Genomic DNA, 20,448 nt, shown 5'->3' on the forward strand with positions numbered 1-20,448 from the left:
GATGAAGGTAAGACTAAAGAAGTAACTTATAGCACATTACCTTGAATTTGATAGTTTGTAATATTTTTACACAAGCTCCAAGTTTTAATAAACACATTAAGCATGACAACTGATATTTTCACTGTTCAATGCAATTTTATTGCTTTGTACAGTAAAATTACACTCCACATTCAAAGAGGTGTCAGTGACTACTAAAACAGTGCTGTGTGATCTCAGTCTTTCCCCTCTACTTCTCAGTATAGAAAAAAAAAATTACACACAGGATGTTCTCATAGCCTTTCTGACATGTCCACATAAGATTGCTTTGAGGTTAAACCAAGAGTTATGGGTCTGGGAAGTTGCCTTGGGTGAAAACTGAGCTGGACTGCAGTCAGTGGATAAAATAATCATAACACGAGTCGTTTACTAATAATAGAACACTGTGCTTGTTAGAACTATGAGCTCCGTACCAAACACATCAACCTGAGACTCCTGTTTTCACAAAAATGAAAAATGTGTCTAGCTTTACTGTAAATAACTATTCAGAGAAAAATTCAGTTTAAACACAGTGAGAAGTGTTCATTTGTAAGCTTATGTTGTTTATGCACTCACATTGGTGTGTCTGCGGGACTTGGCGTAGGTGCTAATGCAAGGAGCAATGTCTTTGGACACACAGCGCTCATGGACTGTGTACTTGCATACTGCCAAACAAAAGACAGGATTGTGAGAGACAGAGTATGACAGATTGAAGGGAAAATTTTCAAACAGAAAACTACACAGAGAACAGACAGATGGATAGGTAGTTAGAAAGATAGTGTGATAGAAAAACAGACAGATAGATAAAGCGATAGAAAGACAGAAAGAATAGAGATAATAGACAGAGACAAAGACACAATGAAAGCCAGAACAACATGGGCAGATGTAATTAAATAAAATGACAGATAGTTAGAACAACAGATGGCTAGACAGAATGACAGACAGATACAGAGATCAAAAACACAAACAGAATAATGGAAACCAGTCATAAAAAAAATAATTTACTGTATAATATCACAGAATTTGACAAATTTTGGATAAATAAATCAAAAGTAGGTCAATAAACTCTTAAACCAAAACGTGCTTTGGACAACTAGCTGTCAATATCAAGCTGCAAAATATTTCAGTATTAATCCTGCATGTTCTGTGTGTCTCTGTGCGACTGAATGGCGCAGATGCGCGGTTTCGTTTTACACATACTGAAGTGCATGTGATGCTCGCTGTGTTTTCAGCCTCTGCTGCCTCAATATATGAGTAAATGAACACATGAACATAATCTACAGAAGTGCTCAGAGAGTCACTTCATAAGCATTTACTGTTTCTTGTGAGAAACAACTATTGTCATATCATGCAAACAGAAAAAAATTAAAGGTCTTCACAACAACCTCTCAAAATAAAAGTTTGGTTCAACTTGAAGAAACTGTGACATAAATATATTATTAATATAATGATTGTACATTACTACTAATAAAATTATTATTAAAACACTATTTTAAGGAATATTTACCAAAACTATCAGCATTTATTTACCAGAAAAATGTAAATACACAATATGGTATTTTTTTTTTGTCATTATTTACAGATGGTTTTGATTATTACAATTAAATGAACCATTCAAACAGAATCCAGAAAATTAAGGAAAACACAGATTTTATAAAAATAAAACTAAATGTGAGAAGAAAAAAAATCATAGGGCATTAAAAATGTTATTCTTGGTTAAACTCTTAATGAATTGCTGTTAAATTGTGCAAGTTTTATGATTTCAATTAATTATATATGCTTTTTGTTTAATACAATTTAATTTAGCCAATAAATCTAGAAAAAATAAAACAGAAAAATATAATTTGGGAAAAAATTAAATGGATTTCATTGGGCCTAGGGCCTAGATGACAGAGACTGACAAAATGATAGAATGACAAAACAACATATACAAATGTAGTTAGACAAAACAGAACAATAGATGGTTAAACAGAATGACAGACAGACAAAGAGAGACAGAGACAGACAGACAGATAAATAGAATGACTGACAGACAAACAGAGATAGACAGAAAGACAGATATAGAGATAGACAGAAAGAAGACAGATGACAAACAGAGAGAACGACAGACAGAACAACACAGACAGATGGACAGAACAATAGATAGAGAGACAGATACTCACGTGAGCAGCAAAGGCCCTGTTTTCTTACTCCTAACAACATAGTGTGGCAGTAATTACAGTATGCTGGCTTGTTGAAATGCTTCAGTCTCCATACATGCTGCCCATCTTCCTGTACATTCTGAATGTATGTGAAAGAGGAACAGGAATTAAGATACTATATCTTAATGTATTGTTTCCTCTTTTTAACTCACAATTAGTTTCTCCTCACCGTCCCCATTCCCAGCAGGACCAGGAGTGGTATGGTGGTCATTCCTCCTCTGATCCACTCCTCTAATGTAACCGTTCCATCCCGGTCATAATCAATCTCCTCCATCATCTCCTTTAGAATCTACAATATAAGACATGAAATAAGAGACAATAAGATATGGATTTCACTATGCAAGTTGGGATTGCCTGGTGGAAACATTTGAAGTGATTCATACTGGTCGTAGTTCTGTAGAGTCCCATTCTAGATACTCAGCTACATGGACCATCTGGTTTATGATGCGGTCGAGCTCCTAAATCGACAGATATAATTGCTTTAGATATTATACACTATAAAGCATACAGTTTTCAAAATTACTTTTTATGAAGCCTGGAATTTACTGTTCTCTCCAACTACCAGTTCAAAGTTTCCAAAAAAAAAAAAAAGAGCTCAATAGTACTGTGAGACAGGCTCTGAATCATCAAGAATGTAACATTCAATGAAAGGATGATAATAATGTTTCATAATCCAAATGGAATGCACTCTAACTCTGTGCATGTTGTATTAAACTTGTATGTAACCCTAACATTAAACTGTGCAGTACTGTGTACTGTGCATCATTAACCCCTTGTTGTTCACCACAAAGTCAAATTCAAAATGACACATTATAATGGAGATTTCAGACTTACCGAGCTGTCCAGCAGACCATTGCCATCTGTGTCGTACAGCCTGAACATGACTTTAGGGTGAGAGAAGTAAAAGATAAGAGACTGCATCTTTTTGTAGTGTAGCAAACATTTGTCAAGTACAGACCCCATGATAGCACCTGGAGCTCAGGTTATCAAAAGGCAGACTGAGGCAGCTAGTGAGGATTAGCTTTGGGCACAAATAACTTCCTATGCTAAAGAAAGCTTGGCTATGCTAACTCCATGGTAAATAAGGACAGGAGCAGAGGTCACATAGCCTACAGTAATTGAAATGAAATTGACTGTTCAAACATCTCAAAGATCCATAAATGCTTTTCATACGTTGTGTTTAAATATGAACTGTCAGTAAGGAAATGAAATTTGTGACACCTGCCAAGAATGAGTGTTAGTGACTAATACTGTGCTTTCTGTGGTTGGCACGACTGGTTTGGAGACATAATTTAAAAAATTACTTCAAATATATATATATTCATATATATATATATATATTTTTTTTTTGTTTAGAAGAATTTTGGAAAAGTGGGAATTATTAAGGATATGTTTTCTTAATGTAAATAAAAAGGAGATTAAAAGAATAATTATTTTTGAATAATTTCCAACTTACACTCAAGCTTATCTTCTGGCGTCCCCCTCTCCAGCAGGGACAAGTAGCACACAATGTCTTTAAGGAAGACCACTTGGGGTGACGGAGATCCTTTTTGTGGAGAAGGACTCCTCCGGAGAGATGTACGATTTTTTGATTGATTACGATCTGGAAGAATGTTAAATTTACATTTTTCAATTCAATTCAGTTTTATTTATAAAAGTGCTGTACACTTATATGTATAATATATCAGTAATGACACCAAATACCAAACTAAAATATTTGTGTGGGAGCATCCGGATTCTTAACAGGCAATATTACTTTATAAAACCCTTGTCATGGATTACACGTATAAAAAATGGCGGTGAAGATCAAGGTTGTCCCCTTGTTCATGATTCTGACCTGGGGAGAGGCACGGGGAGTTGCTAGTTTTGGAGAGAGCCAAAGCATTGCTGCTGCTGCTGCTGCTGCTCGCTGGGGGATTGGGCTGCGTGCAGGGTGAGCAGTGGGGGCCTCTGGGTGTGTGGCCCCCTGTGCCTGAGCGTTGTGAGGAGGAACGGGAGGAGCAGGGTGATGTGGTGGCCCCTGAGCCTGGAGTGATCCCTGCTGAGTTCTCCGGTGTATGTCGGCTCATAGCGCTCAAAATACTCTTCCCATTAATACCTACAAGTAAAAAAGCAACACAGGAAAATAGAGAGAAGAATGAAAGTGATGATCTGAAATGAGACAGGAAGAAACATAGCGTAGGGTCTCATTCACTAACTGTGTGTACTCCCATATGTGTATAACCTGTGCATGAACATTATTAACAAAAAATCATTATTTATCAATAATTTTTTTCAAATAAAATTGAGTGAATATAGATATACTGTATATAGATAATATTGTGAAAATATTATTACAATTAAAAATGAATTTTCTACTTATAAAACATAGTTTAATTTTACAAAATGCAATTCATTCCTGTGATGGCAAAGCTGAATTTTCAGCAGCCATTACTGCAGTCTTCATGTCACATAATCAGAAAAGGATTTTAATGGTTAATACATTTGTGGAATACATGCATTTTAGGATTCTTTGAAGACTATAAAGTTCAAAAGCATAGCATTTCTTTAAAACAGAATGTTTTTGTAACCACGTAAAATCTTTTTTTTCCTCTAGATTTCAAGCAGACACCCTATAAAAAACATATTTACTGAGCGTCAATGGCTTTGCTCATTCATAATGAAATGGATTCATAAACATTAGAATAAAATAGATATTTATGTACACACCTGTTATGAACCCAGTGAACGTTTTGCATGAGAGCCCATTCTACACACATAAATAAGAACACTAGAGTCAATAAGACCAGCTGAGTCTGATAGTTTTTGGCTTTATGTTGCTTGTTGTTACTGGTCTGTTTACCCCTGCACAGTGCTTTAAACTGTTCAGTTTGGGAAGTTTTGGAAACCACGGCAGGTAGAATGACACATGGCAGAGATTTTTTAATATTGCACAAGGTACTAAGAAGGAAGCTGGCGGTACATCACGATAGTCACACAGTGACTTGACACCATGGATGAAAATCATATCTGTCACAAATAAATAAAAAGAGCTGCCAAGACAACACATAACAACACCAGGTGAAGGAAAATGTTTAAGTCACAGCCGTGATGCAAGTCTCTGTCCAATCAAATCACACCACACTTGCTGTGGTACCTGTTATGGGTGCACAGGCCACTTCGGTCTGTATAGAGAAGCCTGCATCAATGGACTTGGGCTCTGTAGACACAGGGGTCAAAGTAAAGTGGAACAGGAGTAGAGCAAGATGGACAGAGGAAAAGATAGCTGGGATAGTTTATGAGTGCAGCCAGTCAGGACAGCTTAATATGGCAGATTTATTATTTCCATAATGAGAATTTCTCATTTAGCATTAAGGAGTTGCATTAAAGACCAATGGAACAACAGAAATCACAGACTGTATTGTATTAACTAGTCCAGAGAAATCAAAGCACTAGATGGCACTGTTGGCTGTCGAACTGTATACTCACCTAATTTTTGCTTTAAATCCTCAGGTTAACAGTAATAGTGCGGAGTGCACTCTTGCATCAACCTCGCAAAGAGTTAAATCTCTTAATTTGTCTAATTTTGCCTTTAAAGAAAAAATGGTTCAAGAGTCATGGAGGGCCTGAAAAGCGGACGGTATGTCTCTAGACAAGAGAAGGTTTCGTCACATAACACCAAGAAAAATTTTCATCAGATGTGTGTGGAATCTCCAGACATCTACCAGTTCATTATTTAAGTCATGCAGGCTGAGTGTTTATTACAAACAGGTTTATGCAGTCTAATCTAATTTAAATGAAAACATAAAGTGTGATCTGAGATCAAAGGTGAAAGTACTTTATGTCATGAGGTTAAAATTTTTTTAAAATCCTAAAACTTAAAGCCTATTTCCAGTTAGAAATCGATTTGAATCAGGATCCAACAGATTATGTATCAGCGCACAAGTGTGTTTCAGTGCAGTTTTTCTGTTTCTCCTATTAAAACTGCTAAAATAGACATGAAATACAGACTTTCTCGACCCGTTATAGATAGTACAAAGGCATTTTCAAAGAGTATTTACCCAGCATGCCTGCTCCAGATCGAGAGGTGTCAGGGGAGCTGCCTCCGCCATTCTTGCTCTTGAAGGAGGTGAAGAGGTGTTTGCAAAGTTCCTCAGGGATGTCATTCTCCAGATAGGTCGTCATGAATAGCTGGAAGCCCTCATAGTCGATGGGCTGCAGGAGACAAGTGGCAAGATGATGAGAAATGAGAAGACAGAAAGCCTGAGCGTTGAAATAAAGCCATGAAAATGCAGCTTCCTGCTCCTTTATGTTTTCAGCAGAGAGGATGTTCCTGTCTTTGGGCATGAATGACACGCTCAAGCATTTCATTATGACACATGGCAACAAAAATACAGGGGGAGCCCACTGACACACATCAAAATATAGTAAAAACACATACATCTGCACATTTTTTGCTGCTCATAGAAAAAAAAAAACCCATTGGAGGTTACAAAAACACCATGATGAAGAGGCTGTTAATAGAATTTAAAGTAGCACAGACACATGGCTCACATTAAAAAGCACTGGGCGCGACCTCTGATCTTCAGTATACATTATAGCAAGACTATCTTGTTAGACAGGGAGGGGCCGGGGCATGCAGTCTGTAGACACAATGAACCACAGAACATGCAAACCCAGAAGGTAACAGCTTACTTGGTTGAGAACATCTTGCTTCTGTGTGGCAGTCAGAGATATATGAAGAGGGTAGAGGGAGAGAGGGGTTATATACGTTGCAGTGGTTGTTCGTGCAGAGGGAAGGGATCAGTGAATGGTGTTATCTTTCATATCCTCTGCTCCTCTGACTCTCAATAAATTGACATTATTCCTTTGCATTAGTCCACCTGCATCATACTTAATTCTGTTTTGCAGGTTTAGTGGCAGGAGAATCCACTAGTTTATTTGCATAATCCGGACCTACTTTAAGGTGGTAATTTTCTCTCAGTAAGAAAATGGGGAAAAAAAAATCCACCTTATTTTTCTCGTAAGAACGTGCGTGGCCATTTGTAAATTTGTAAAAAACAGCTTGTTTTGCTGCTTGATATTGCAAACTGGTGTTTCTTACCATATTATTTTAATGTATTATCTTAATTATGAACACACCAGTTTGTAGTGCAAAGAGTTTTATCACTTACTGCATTTTATTATTCTTTTCGTTATTTCCCTACAGTGGCTAATGAACCAGAAGTCTCGCACATTCACAGAAAACAGCTTACTTCCATGTTGAAAAATAAGGTGGATAAAGGACTAAAAAGGTGAAAGGTTTATTAACATTGATGAAAATATTTTCGTTAACTTGCATATAAAATTAGCATAGCTAGGGGAAAAAAGAAACAAAACTAAAATACACTATAGGTTGGTACAATTTTTTTGTTTAAAATTTCAAGTAAAATGTTTTTAAGTTTCTTGTGCTCACAGAGGCTGCATTTATTTGATTAAGAACAGAAAGTAAGAATTTTCTGCCTTAATATATTTTAAAATATAGTGTATTCATGTCACAGAAAAGCTTTTATTATTATTTCTTATAGATTTTGTCTAAACCCTTATTATTACCCATGTTTACATAGTTGTGCGGCTTACAATTTTCATGGAAATGTGTGAGAACTTACATTTTTTCTTCTTTGAGTGTTCTTTAATGAATAGCAAACTCAAAATAAAAACATAAAAAAATCTCTTGTAACATTATGAGTGTCTTAACTGTCACTTTTGATCAATTTAATTTCTGTCCAACCAATCAATCAATCAATCAATCAATCAATCAATCAATCAATCAATCAATCAATCAATCAATCTTATTGGTCCCAACCTTTGAACAATAATGTACATTTAAAAAAATTATGGTTACAAACCTAATTTAAATTTTTAATTAGTTAATAATTAGTTTTTTTAACATCCTGTATTACAAAACTTGTAATTTCTTGTAATCTTGCAATAATGAAAATTCCACCAGACAGCAAAAACACCAGGCTGTGCTGAGAAAATCAAATTTAATATACACGTTAAACTGAAACTGGAAATCTCTAAAAAACTAAACTAAAATTGACAGTGAAATCTAATGAAAACAAAAACTGAAATGACAACCTGGAAATAAAATAGGAATACAAACTAAATTTAAAATGTAAAACCCAAAGCCTTTGAAGAGGATTCACTATAGTTTAAGCACATGATTCACTAAAGAAAATGCACAAATCGGGCGCTGGCACAAACAGGGGCGGATTTAGTGAATTGGGGGCCCCAGGCAAATATAGGAATGGGGCCCTATACATTTGCACACATTTACCTAGATCAACCTTGAGGTTTCTTTTTTGTTGTGATGATTGCTGCTGCACAATGGTGCCACTTTGTTGTGTCCAATGTTTGTACATTTTTTATGTACATGTTATAATGGGATTCTTTCATTTACATTTACATTTACATTAAAATTTATTTATTTAGCAGACACTTTTATTATTTCGTGTTGTAGACCACAAAATAGCAATTGATTTACCGTTGAGATACAAGTTTTAACAAAAAAACTAAATAAATAATAAAACGATAAACCTCACAATTGAACGTTTAAACCATTTTTTTTAAGAAAAGGGATGAGTTGGAAGTATAAATTATCATATTATTTAAAACAGATTTATGTGGGTGAATTCTGAACAAAAACTGGAGACTGGATTATTGAAAATGCAAATTCATTCTCTGCCAGTAGGAGGTGCTTTGGAATGTCAGAAATATAGTGCTTTCCCTGGTAACGGCTGTAAACAAAGCAGCTCAGCTCATAAATGATACTTTATCAGGTACAATGAAAATGCGATTGAAACTTTTCTGAAGACAATCAGTTCCCTTCAGAGGTTCATTCATATAAAAACTTGAATTAGTGAGAATGAGAAAAGTGTGAAAAAATATAGCCTATATTGACGAGGAATGTCCACTGATGAGTTACCAGCATAAGCCTACATTTTATTTTAGTCATTTTAACTTAGGGCTGTCAATAAATGATTGTCATGAGTTAACTCGTGAATAATCACAACTTAATCGCACATTTTTATCTGTTCTAATTGTACCTTAAATTAATACTTTTCCCCATGGTTTCACAGACAAGGCTTAAGTTAGTCCAGGACTAAAATGCATGTTTGAGCTGTCTCAACTGAAAATATCTTGCTCTGACATATTTTAAAAATCATTGTTCTGTGTCAAGATGCACACCTGTAACATTATCTTCTAAGGCATTTTTGTAAAAGTTGCTTAAATATCTTAATTTAACTAAGGCCTAGTCCTGGCTTAAGCCTTCAAGTTTTTAATCTAATCAACATGGGCATGGACAAATATGGATGCTTTATGTAATATATGTTTATTATAAGTGAAACCATAATTAACAGAGCATGAAGAGTAGACATGTTTCATAGGTCATAGATGTTTTTCAAAGAACTTGTTTATGTCTATTAGACACATGAAAAAAAAACAACAACACAGAAATACTAGGCTCCTATTACTTCTCTTTCTTCCACTGAGTAATTTACTTACACAAGCCTGTTTGCATGACAGGGCAGCTCACTTCTTCTGAACATGCAAAATGTACATTTATTATTTATTATTACATTTGTTTGCCTCTCTGTGCCACATACTGTATTTTGATGCAGCTAAATTCTCAAAACTGTTTTCACTGATACATTTGACTGTTTCTGTTGTCAGACAATGGGATGAATATGAAATAGTGACTGAAACGCGACCCATTAAGACTAACCAGCTCGCCCTTCCAAGATGTTAATCTGCACAAAAATCCTGATTTATAATCATGCCGTCCTCTGATAAAATCAAATAAGCTACACATAAGATAAAGAAAATAGCTGTGCTTTCGGCTATACTTGCATGTAAAATTAGAGAAGCAACATATCTGTGTTTTAACTGAGCACAGCTCCTTTCCTCCGCTCGCTTAACAGAGCAGACGCAGAGAGAGGTGTGCGCGCGTGCTGGGAAAGAGAGACCTCGCGCTCGTGCGGCAGTCAGCTTCAGATGCATAATATTTTCATTTGCTACAAGCAGGATAGACAAGAAGCACGTTCAACTCGGACATGCAGACAGTTGTCGTTGTAATAAACACCGTAAAAAAAAACATTGAAATAAAAAACATTTTAGGGGGCCCTTGGCTTTTGGGGGCCAAAGGCAGTCACCTACCGATGCCTAATGGGTAAGTCTGCCCCTGGTCACAAAAGCACCCACATATTCTATACTAAGACAATTTTCAAGGCATTGTGGGTCAATTCCCCTTTAATCATATCATTGCAAGAATGAACAAACCTAAATCCATTAGATCCTTCTTGTTGCTAAAATGAAACTCTGGAAAAAGGCAAAAAGCCAATAAGGCAAAAACAGGCAAGATACAGTATGTAGGTGACAAGGAAGTGGAGGTGGACAGAGAGGAACTTGCAAGCAATAAGGTAGCCTGCGCTTGAAGGGCTGCAATCGTTGGGCAGATGCACACCAAAAACAGGAAGGTGAAAGTAACCAAACCCAAATGACTCTCTTTGTCTAAGTATTAGCAAACATGTTTATATGTTTTGGTGGTGTGAAAAGCAGCGTAACCAGCGGTGGCTGTTAGAGTAACTTCCTTTCTGGCTTTCAAATGCGCAAAACACAGAGGCTGGCCCTGCTATCAAATAATGCAGGAAACAATGAACCTTTTATTTAACCTTTCACTGGCGCCCATTTTTACAGACACTCTTCCTTTGACAAAGGTTACAGAGTCACCATAATTAAACATCATTATACTCAAAACAGCCGTGACTTGTTGAGGCTGCGATGAAGGATATTTACAGCCCAACCACAATCAGTCAGTCAATCGAGGCTGTATACATGAGTGAAATACAGCACTCTGTCATCGTAAGCAGGCAGCACAGTGGCACTCATGGCATGTCACCTCCACTTTGCGATACTTCCAGACTTTATAATTTAAACTGAACTGATGAACAATGTGAAGCATGCGATGTCACACCACAGCCAACCTGGCGTCAGCTTCAAACCCATTAACTGCCACCAGTGCTTATTCACTATTGATTTAGCCAAGGCTCTGGGTCACAACCTGTGGCGCCAAACCCTGAGCAGCCTCTTATTTATGTCAGTGCGGTGGAGAGGAGAGAAATATAATGGCGACACTACATAAAGCAAATTATAGATGCGGCTGCCTGCTGGCTTTGTTGTCACGGCAACGTGATGCATGGGCTTTATGATGTCAGCGAGGACCTTCTCTAATAGGAGGCGATATCTGGCCACTTCGTTTCGGGGAGCGGATGACTAAGCATTTCCTGTAATGACTTGCGGCCTGAGTCAGGTTGTATTGGTGTTCTGTCAAGTCACAGCCAGAAGCTCCACCGCCTCTAAACAGATCATTTAATCAGGCCAGATCACGGCCGTTCCTGTCCTTACATACCTGTTCAGGATTGTACTTGGAGAGCACACCATTTCCATGAAACTCTTCCAGGACATCTTTAAGCTTCTTGGAGGAATCTGTGCAAAAAAAAAAAAAAAATAAAAAAAAAAAATTAAAAGGAAAACATTGAGTCAGATATACAGGCATACTTATCAGTGTAGATACTTCTTGCAGTATTGCAATGGAAACATTTAGATACTCTATTGTTTAAAAGTTTATTTTTTAAGGAAATGAAATTCAGCAAGCATTAAATTGCATTAAATTGATCAGAGGCAACAGCAAAGACATTGAAAATGTTACAAAATAATACTATTTTTAAAACAAATGCTGCAAATGCTGTTCTTTCAGTTTTATATTCATCAAAGAAACCCGAAAATGCAGAAATAAGCTGTAATGCTAATGTGCTGCTAATGTTAGACGTTAGATGCTATCATATTATGCCATTTAACAGCCGACACTTACACTATGTTTTCTTCCATTTAGATAAGATTTATTAATCCATTTATCTATGAATGTTCACTTGATAAAATTATTTTGATAAATTAATTGGATTAATTATATTTTCTATAAAAACTATGTAAATTATAAAAAGCTATTAATATCTCCTGTGAAAGAAATTAATAAAACACTCGGAATCTTCCCAACACACCAAATGCCGTATGGATGTTGCTGATTAGCTAAGTAACACTTTATTTTAAGGAGCATTTCTTACTATAAACTAGTTGCTTATTAGTTGGCATATTACTAGCATAATGGCTGTATATTAGTACTTATTAAGCACATATTAATGCCTTAATCTGCATGACCATATTTTAAATCCCTTAATACTACCCTATACCTAAACTGAACTACCTTACTAACTAAGCAGAAAATCTGTTAAGTCTGTTATGGCCAAAGACATAGTTAATTGTTAGTTGATAATGAGAATTGGTCCCTAAACTAAAGTGTGACCAAAAATAAATCAATAAATGAATCTTATTTTCAACTCATATTGCGTGAGTTGAAACTCTTAACACAATGTTGTCTCCAAACACAAGAGAAATGTACTTGAAACTTTAACTATATGCATCATTATCCATAACATTTTGAAAAAAGCCATTGCATTTGGCATATATTACTGGAAACATTAGATGTGTAGTGCAATTTGACATAATAGGCTAATTAAGCAGAGATAATAGCTGAGCAGAAAATGTCACCAAAGCTTATTAGTATTATGACAGGAGAAATGAATCTGCTACCCCAGGCTTCATTTTTATTTTCTGTAAGCGTTGAATTAGTTGTCACACACGTGTCTTCCGACTGCCGCCCAGGGGGGCAGAACAAGGTGCTTTCCTCATAGAAGATGCCAACCTCCCCCAGAACTGATAGCAGTCATCTCTGTGTCTCCCAATGTCTGGCTATCTCTTTTAATGTTTATTATTTCCACATGATTAACCTCCTCACTTTCAGTTTCTGCTGGATTTTTAGTGCCCTTTAAGAAAAACAAAATATGCATTTGACTTAAAGTCACTTGATTTCTGTAGGACTGCCACAACCAGTGTTGCTTTTAACTAAAACACAAAATGATAAAAAATACTACTAAATGCTACTAAAATGATACTAAAAATGACAAAAAAATAAAATAAATACAAATCAATTAACGCTATGCAGAAATACATAAAAAAGAAAAGCACATAAATGTAATAAAACTAAAATATAAAAATAAAATCTAATTCAAAGCATTAATAAATACTATAATAAAAAAAAAAAATTAATAACAAACATTGTTAGGTGACTGAATAGAAATTCCATATTTTTGTAATGACAAATGACAAAAGTGCTCTTCTGGTGTTTTGACCTTTTTGAACAATCATTATATAGAAAGAGAAAGATAGAAAGATAATTTCTGTATCCATTTTCTATTAAGTAAATAATAGCATACAGGTTTAGGACAACACGAGATGAGTTTATAATGGCAAGGGATGGTAAGATTTACAGATTTGCTTCGGCGGATCGGTGCATCGATTTAAAAAAAGTGTGCAACAGATACAAGTTGGCTATTATATAGCAATACATTGTTTCTAACATATTTGCATCAGTAAAAAATGTTTTATTTGTATATAATTAATAATAGATGCATTATACTTATATCACTAAGAAAGTGACCAATAATTTGTGACCAATATTTTATATGTAGATTGATTTCTCCTATCTAAACTGTTTCTCAAGCACATTCTCTTATCACCACTGCTGCTACGTGAATATGATGCATCACAACACACTACGGAGACCGAGGCATGTCCTGAGAGCAATCTATCTGTACCATATTGAATTGTATAATATTTTTTTCCATTGCACTCTGAATCTAATTGTGTTGAACTGAATCCAAATCGGATCGCACCGCATCATAATGGGGTGAATCGTATCGCATCGCATTGGTAGCTGCTTCATAAGTGTCTTTAATGTATCGTATCGTTGGCTACGCAGCAAGATGTGTATCACATCGGCCTCAGCTATAGAGAGGCACATTCCTTACAATGACATAATATTCATTTGGAGGGAACCGTCAGTTGAAATTTAAAAAACACATCTAAAATGAAGTCAGATATTCAAATAATAAGCAGCAGTGTTAGGTGAGTCAGTATATAGAGACTCAGTGGTTAAGGGAAAAACAGGTGGGGGCGCACGCAATGCGACAGACACACATGACTGAAAACCAAACTGCACCCACTATTTAATCTGAGCAAAACAAGTCTTTCCTCAACAGGTAAAATCCAGAACAAAGCAATCTGGTGATTTCTGTGGTCGGAAAGACTGACATCACACTTTTATTATCAATCAGAGGTTTACTAGCTGTTATAGTTTCATATCCTAATTCATAAAATGCAGCATGATGTCAGAGGTCAAACACATCAGTGTAAATCTCAGTTCTTTGGACTGGGACATTTTGACTGACCGTATTAAATGTACAAGACTCATCATTGATTTAAAGACTGACACCAAAATCCAAACTGCTTGTGGCTTCTGCGGGCAGCAAACACATCCTCTAACAAACAGACCTGTGTTTCTGGGGTTTTTTAATAGTCTGGAATCTTATTGTTGCGTCTGTGATTGGAGTTTCAATTAGCTTATCTTGACAAATGTATTCCACTGATTATTAACACCACTGAATCAAACCAATAAAGCCCTTAGCACTTAGCTGAGGCTACACATTAGTCAGTGGCAAGAACATACACACTTTCTCCCCTCGAGGACAACCTACATTCTATGACATAATCAGTAAACAGAGTTGCTAGGGCGGGGCGATAAATTAATAAAGATAATTCTCGCAATATAAAAAAACAATATGAAGAGTTTGATAAATGTTCGATATAATGTTTATGCACCAGAAGTGGAATGAAACAGCGCGACTCATTTGAACCGCATCACAAAGACCATTTATCTGCTCAAAGTTCAAGCAACAGCGCAGCGCAAGCTCACTAGAGCAGATGCGTTTACTCACTGAGAAATCTCAGTTATGCAAGCACTAAACAGTGCTGTGCGCTTGAATTCAGCAGAAAAAAACACAAATGACTCGAACTAGTTTAAAGCCAGATGAAACAGCACTGACAAACAGTCAGAAGGCTTTTCAATCTACAAATCCCCATCATTTATCATGGATTTACTGTAGTAACACTAACCGCACTGTGGTATTGTGTCAGAAATGTGGGTACTCGTATCAAATTATATAATATTATTAATGCAGACATGAATTAAATATATTGAAGTGGTAATGAATATTATTACAGTATTTTTGTGATTAAGCTTTAGCGTTTGTGCATTTATACTAAATGTATTTAGACTACTGTTTTTCATACAAATACCTAAAAACCATATAGTTCTATTATTACCATGGTATTAGGGTGCTATATGTGTGGTTTTAACTGTGGTTATCATGATATAAAAGCATGCTACTGTGGAAGAAAAAAAGTCTGAATAATTAAATTTCACCATAAAAATAAGAAATTGCTACATTTTTTTTTACAATATTACAGATGATTTTTGATAATGAACAAAAACTTACATCTGCATCCTAACACAAGTTACTACTATGAAATGTGCATTTCTAAGAGGCAAAATTTATATTATTATTAATATTAGGCAACACAAACCTTCTTCTTGATTTGAAACAGTATCACTCATTAGAACATGCAGAAACTAAAAAAAATATTTTTATATTAAGATATTTATTTTGTTAAGGAAATGTAATGGTCTGGATTCTAGAACTTTCACTTTGGAGCAAAAATCTGGCTTTAAACTTGAACAAAATAAAGATTTGTCATTTATCGTGATAATAATCAATACTGACTGATATGAAAAAAAATATTGTGGCATTATCGCCCAGCCCTAAGAGTTGCAAACCAATATTTCTTTTCATGCTGAAATGATAGAGAAATCCTACAATTACCTTATAGTACAGCTGAAATCTGTGCCAGACTTGCCTGGCAATACATCTGTGAGACGTAGTTAAGGTTAAGATTAATGCCTCATCTCACACCTACTGAATTCTTAATGGAAATGTGTCCGGTATCCCAGAATATACTCTACATAATGCATATGCTATTTTTAAAGGCATTATACCTTAAATATGGCATGCTGGTAGAGTTCAGGGAGAGAGCACTTCTGACTGATTATTTAGTCTTCACTATTCCTCAAGGGTTTTTAATCAAATCTGTTACCAGGGGTCATCCTCAATGAAAGAAAAATAATTATACTTACTTTATGAGTGTTTAGATTTATTACCAGCATCCTACAAGCCAATTAACCTCACAAAGCACAGATAGATGCTTAATTTGGAAATTCTATGGTAATTTTACCAGTAACCTCTTTAAATGGCACAGAGGTCTCTTTGGAATTCATATTAGCCAGTGCAGCCTGTGCAGATAAACACACAACAACAGGGGCTTTTAGAGTTTTAGTATGTGAAGTTTAGTAACATTTTATTTAAATTGTAAGTTGTAATTCAGAAAAAGCCCAAATTTGTGCAAATATTTTACTCTATATAAAAAAGATTCTGTATTACAGGTTAATAAAGTTCCCTATGACCACGCAAACACGATTATTTAAAGAATTCTGCCATCTAAACAAACATAAGGCTGTCAAGGAATCTAACTTTTAATTTAATTAATTATACATTGTCAAATTAATCGCAAGTTTATTTGCACATCATTTTAGGCTCAGAAATGACCCCCCCATACGGTAATTTAAAGCAGATATTTGGGGGAAAAACAATATTCTTGCTCATAGGATATCACTTAATTATATTATATGATATAAATATTAGACAAAACCATATAGCGGCATTTATTCTATCATATCTTGAATTTTAGGGGCATCTAATAGGCAACATAAATGCAGTCAGTCGTCGTCCTACCTCGTTTTTGTAAGTGACTGCATATAATGTAAAATTACATACAGGCCTGGGCCAGGGTGGGGTGCATTAAATTCATAAAAAAATTTTATGTGTTTTTTTTCCCCATAATTAATTGCACCAAATTAACACATTAAATTGACAGATAATACGAAGGCTTGAATAAAGTCCATTAAAACAACACCTAAAAGGATTATGTTCAGTATTTGAAGCTGAGCGTTGGCATATAAAAAATGTGATAATATACGTACATAAGTACGTCTGTGTCTGTTTTTTATTTTTACAAAATAGAATATTGAATTAATGTTCATGACTATGGAAAAAAATAATGGCCATCAGAATATTTAGGAGTATGTATGTAGGACATATGTATCTGCATATATATATATATATATTATATATATATATATATTATATATATATATATAATATATATATATATATATATATATATATATATATATATATATATATATATATATATATATAATACACACACACACACACACACACACGACCACGACTATATATATATATAGAACATACACAAACAACCATCATCAAAATGTCACATCCAAAAGACTCCGATCATCAAACTAATTTTATTATTACACAAAGATAATGATTTGTCACATTTAAAAGATTCAGATCATCAAACTAATTTTAATATTACACAAAGATAATGCAAGTAAATACAAAATGCAGTTTTTAAATGATGATTTCATTTAAGGTAAAAAAGCTGTCCAAACCTACGTGGCCCTACGTGAAAAATTAATTGCCCCCTCCTGTTAAATCATGAAATAACTTTGATTAACCCCATTATTTTAGAAAGATGAGTTAAATTTCACTAGCCACTCCCAGGCATGATTACTGCCAGACCTGTTGAATCAAGAAATCACTTAAATAGACCCTTTCTGACAAAGTGAAGCATGCTTAAAGAGCAACACATCATGCTGTGATCTAAAGAAATTCAAGAACAGATGAGAAACAAAATAGTTGACATGTATCAGTCTGGAAAAGGTTATAAAGCCCTTTCTAAGGCTTTGGGACTCCAGTGAACCATGATCAGAGCCATTATCCACAAATGGAGAAAACTTGGAACAATGGTGAACCTTCCCAGGAGTGGCCAGCCTACCAAAACTACTTCAAGAGCACAACAACGACTCATCCAGGAGGTCATAAAAGAACCCAGAACAACATCTAAAGAACTGCAGACCTAACTTGCCTCAATTAAGGTCAGTGTTCATGATTCAACAAATAAGAAAGAGACTGGGCAAAAACAGCATCCATGGGAGAGTTCCAAGGCAAAAGCCATTGCTGACCAAAAAGAACACAAAGGCTTGTTCACATTTGCCAAATATATCTTGATTATCCTCAAGACTTTTGGGCAAATATTCTGTGTACTTGTGATACAAAAGTTGAACTGTTTGGAAGATGTGTGTCCCAGCAGTCAAAAATGGTGGTGGTAGTGTGATGGTCTGAGGCTGCTTTGCAGATTCAGGACCTGGATGACTTGCCATAATTGATGGAGCTATGAATTCTGCACTCTATCAGAAAATCCTGAAGGAGAATGTCCGGCCATCAGTTTGTGACCTTAAGTTCAAGAGCACTTGGGTTTTGCAGCAGGACAATGCTCCCAAACACACCAGCAAGACCACCTCTGAATGGCTCAAGAAAAACAAAATTAAGGTTTTGGAGTGGCCAAGTAAAAGTCCGGACTTAAATCCAGTTGAGATGCTGTGGCATGACCTTAAACAGTCCATTCATGCTCAAATTGAATCCTTATGACTGGTTTTGTGGTCCAGGGTCAAATATGAGCTAGCACAGCCAATCCTATAACAAAATATGAGCCAGATTTACTGAAGGCCCTTATAATAATAGATACACTGAATTTATATCCTGCTTTAGCATCCAATTTCACTTCCCCCCATTAAATCGATACAACCATTCTACATTCCTTCAAATTTGTCATAGCACAGTTCCCTTGCAAAATAAGTAAACTGATAAGCAAGACCATCACTTTTTAATGTTATTGAAAATTTCATATGCCTGTTTAGCTTATAAAGTGGTCTGCATCAATAACTGCATTAAACATTGTTAATCAATACTGACGCAGAGAGCACTGGCAGCCCATCGACGCGTTACGTCAAAATAGTCTTCATTCCCAGCAGTGCTTCCTAAAAAGCTAGTGGGTCCGCTGCAGAATGTGTGCGCATCCTTCTACATAATATATTCAGCAAAGCATCAGCTTAAACAGGGCAGCTGAGTGGTACAGTTATCGGAAAGGATGGCCAAGGACCAAACTAAATGGACCGATAAAACCTCTCATCCGTTCTTATCCACCTAACAGCCCCACAATCAATTCCTATCAACCTGCCAGAGGTCAGAGGAGAAAGGCTTCTTGTGCTCAGATACTCACACTCACTGTACTGCTGCAGCTGGGAGAATTCAGCTGGGCTCAGACACACCCAGTCTCCCATCTCGCCGGTCAGAGTGCTCACAACGAGCCGGAGGAACCACGCTAATTGTCCTCAGGTGTGGTATGAGAAGAAGATGGTATGATCTGGCATGATCATGTTGCCTTTTCTTAGTAACAGATGGTGAATTGGCGTCCCCGACGTGGAGTTGCGAAACAAATGAGGGACACAAGGACTATGGCACTGTGAAGGTGAGGCGTGCCGTGCCACCGGCAGGGGCTGGGATTGGAGTAGCTCTGCGGTGGGGAGATGACAGGTGCACACGGAGGAGCAAGTGATGACCTTTCCACCGAAGTTGAAATTTTCAATCTGTAGAATCAGAGAGAGAGAGAGAGAGACAGAGAGAGAGGGGAAATAGAGTTAGTAACATCTCAAAGCTGACTTAAGGTTATCGACTCAAGTCTCTGATTCTAGAAAACAAACCAATAACAAAAGAATCTGTGTGTCTCTATTGCTTCTCCTAGAGATTAAATGGAGAGAACATGAAGACGCTTGCTGAAGTCCTGCATCTCAAGAAATCTCTCATGTGTCTTCTCTAGAGCGGCCTTCAAACTTTTTCAGGCCAGAAATCTCTTTGTAGATTAAGCAGAGACCCACTTTTACATTACTGAGTGTTGCATTTCTATTCTGGTCAAAATATTTAATATCAAATCATATGTAAATTAGTGCCGTCAGTCACAAAAAAAAAAAAAAAAAAAAAAAACTAATCAATCACAAAAATTTTTTGCAATTAATCCCACCTAACATTGGTTTTTAAATATAATTTTGTATTGCAAAAATGTCACATTCAATCTTTAAATTAATGTAGAAACAATTAAAGATAGTATATTTTAATATTTGTTTAATGCCATCTTCTTTATTACTGAAGGTGAGTATACTACCAATACTACTGATGTCTCTATGAAGTTTTTTTCTTCTAACATTTAACCATTGACT

The 20,448-nt window shown here is 35.8% G+C and overlaps 1 protein-coding gene across 3 annotated transcripts in view; it reads right to left on the bottom strand.

The window, feature by feature from the left end:
* Window positions 1-20,448, bottom strand: part of LOC109074470 (diacylglycerol kinase beta-like) — a 115,345-nt gene that overhangs the window by 63,370 nt on the left and 31,527 nt on the right. For 2 of the 3 annotated variants that reach the window (XM_042731300.1, XM_042731299.1), the window contains exons 2-12: window positions 19,455-19,821; window positions 11,647-11,723; window positions 6,891-6,911; window positions 6,257-6,410; window positions 4,054-4,314; window positions 3,673-3,819; window positions 3,051-3,100; window positions 2,600-2,674; window positions 2,386-2,505; window positions 2,178-2,295; window positions 592-680 (exon numbers count right to left, since the gene is read on the bottom strand). In XM_042731300.1, the coding sequence (XP_042587234.1) occupies window positions 592-680; window positions 2,178-2,295; window positions 2,386-2,505; window positions 2,600-2,674; window positions 3,051-3,100; window positions 3,673-3,819; window positions 4,054-4,314; window positions 6,257-6,410; window positions 6,891-6,911; window positions 11,647-11,723; window positions 19,455-19,515 (1,173 nt within the window). In that variant the 5' untranslated portion in view covers window positions 19,516-19,821. The remainder of the gene's footprint in view (window positions 1-591; window positions 681-2,177; window positions 2,296-2,385; window positions 2,506-2,599; window positions 2,675-3,050; window positions 3,101-3,672; window positions 3,820-4,053; window positions 4,315-6,256; window positions 6,411-6,890; window positions 6,912-11,646; window positions 11,724-19,454; window positions 19,822-20,448) is intronic. The other variant, XM_042731301.1, reaches the window with a different exon arrangement.

Source organism: Cyprinus carpio, chromosome B9 (genome assembly GCF_018340385.1).
Source record: "Cyprinus carpio isolate SPL01 chromosome B9, ASM1834038v1, whole genome shotgun sequence".
NCBI lineage: Eukaryota > Metazoa > Chordata > Actinopteri > Cypriniformes > Cyprinidae > Cyprinus > Cyprinus carpio.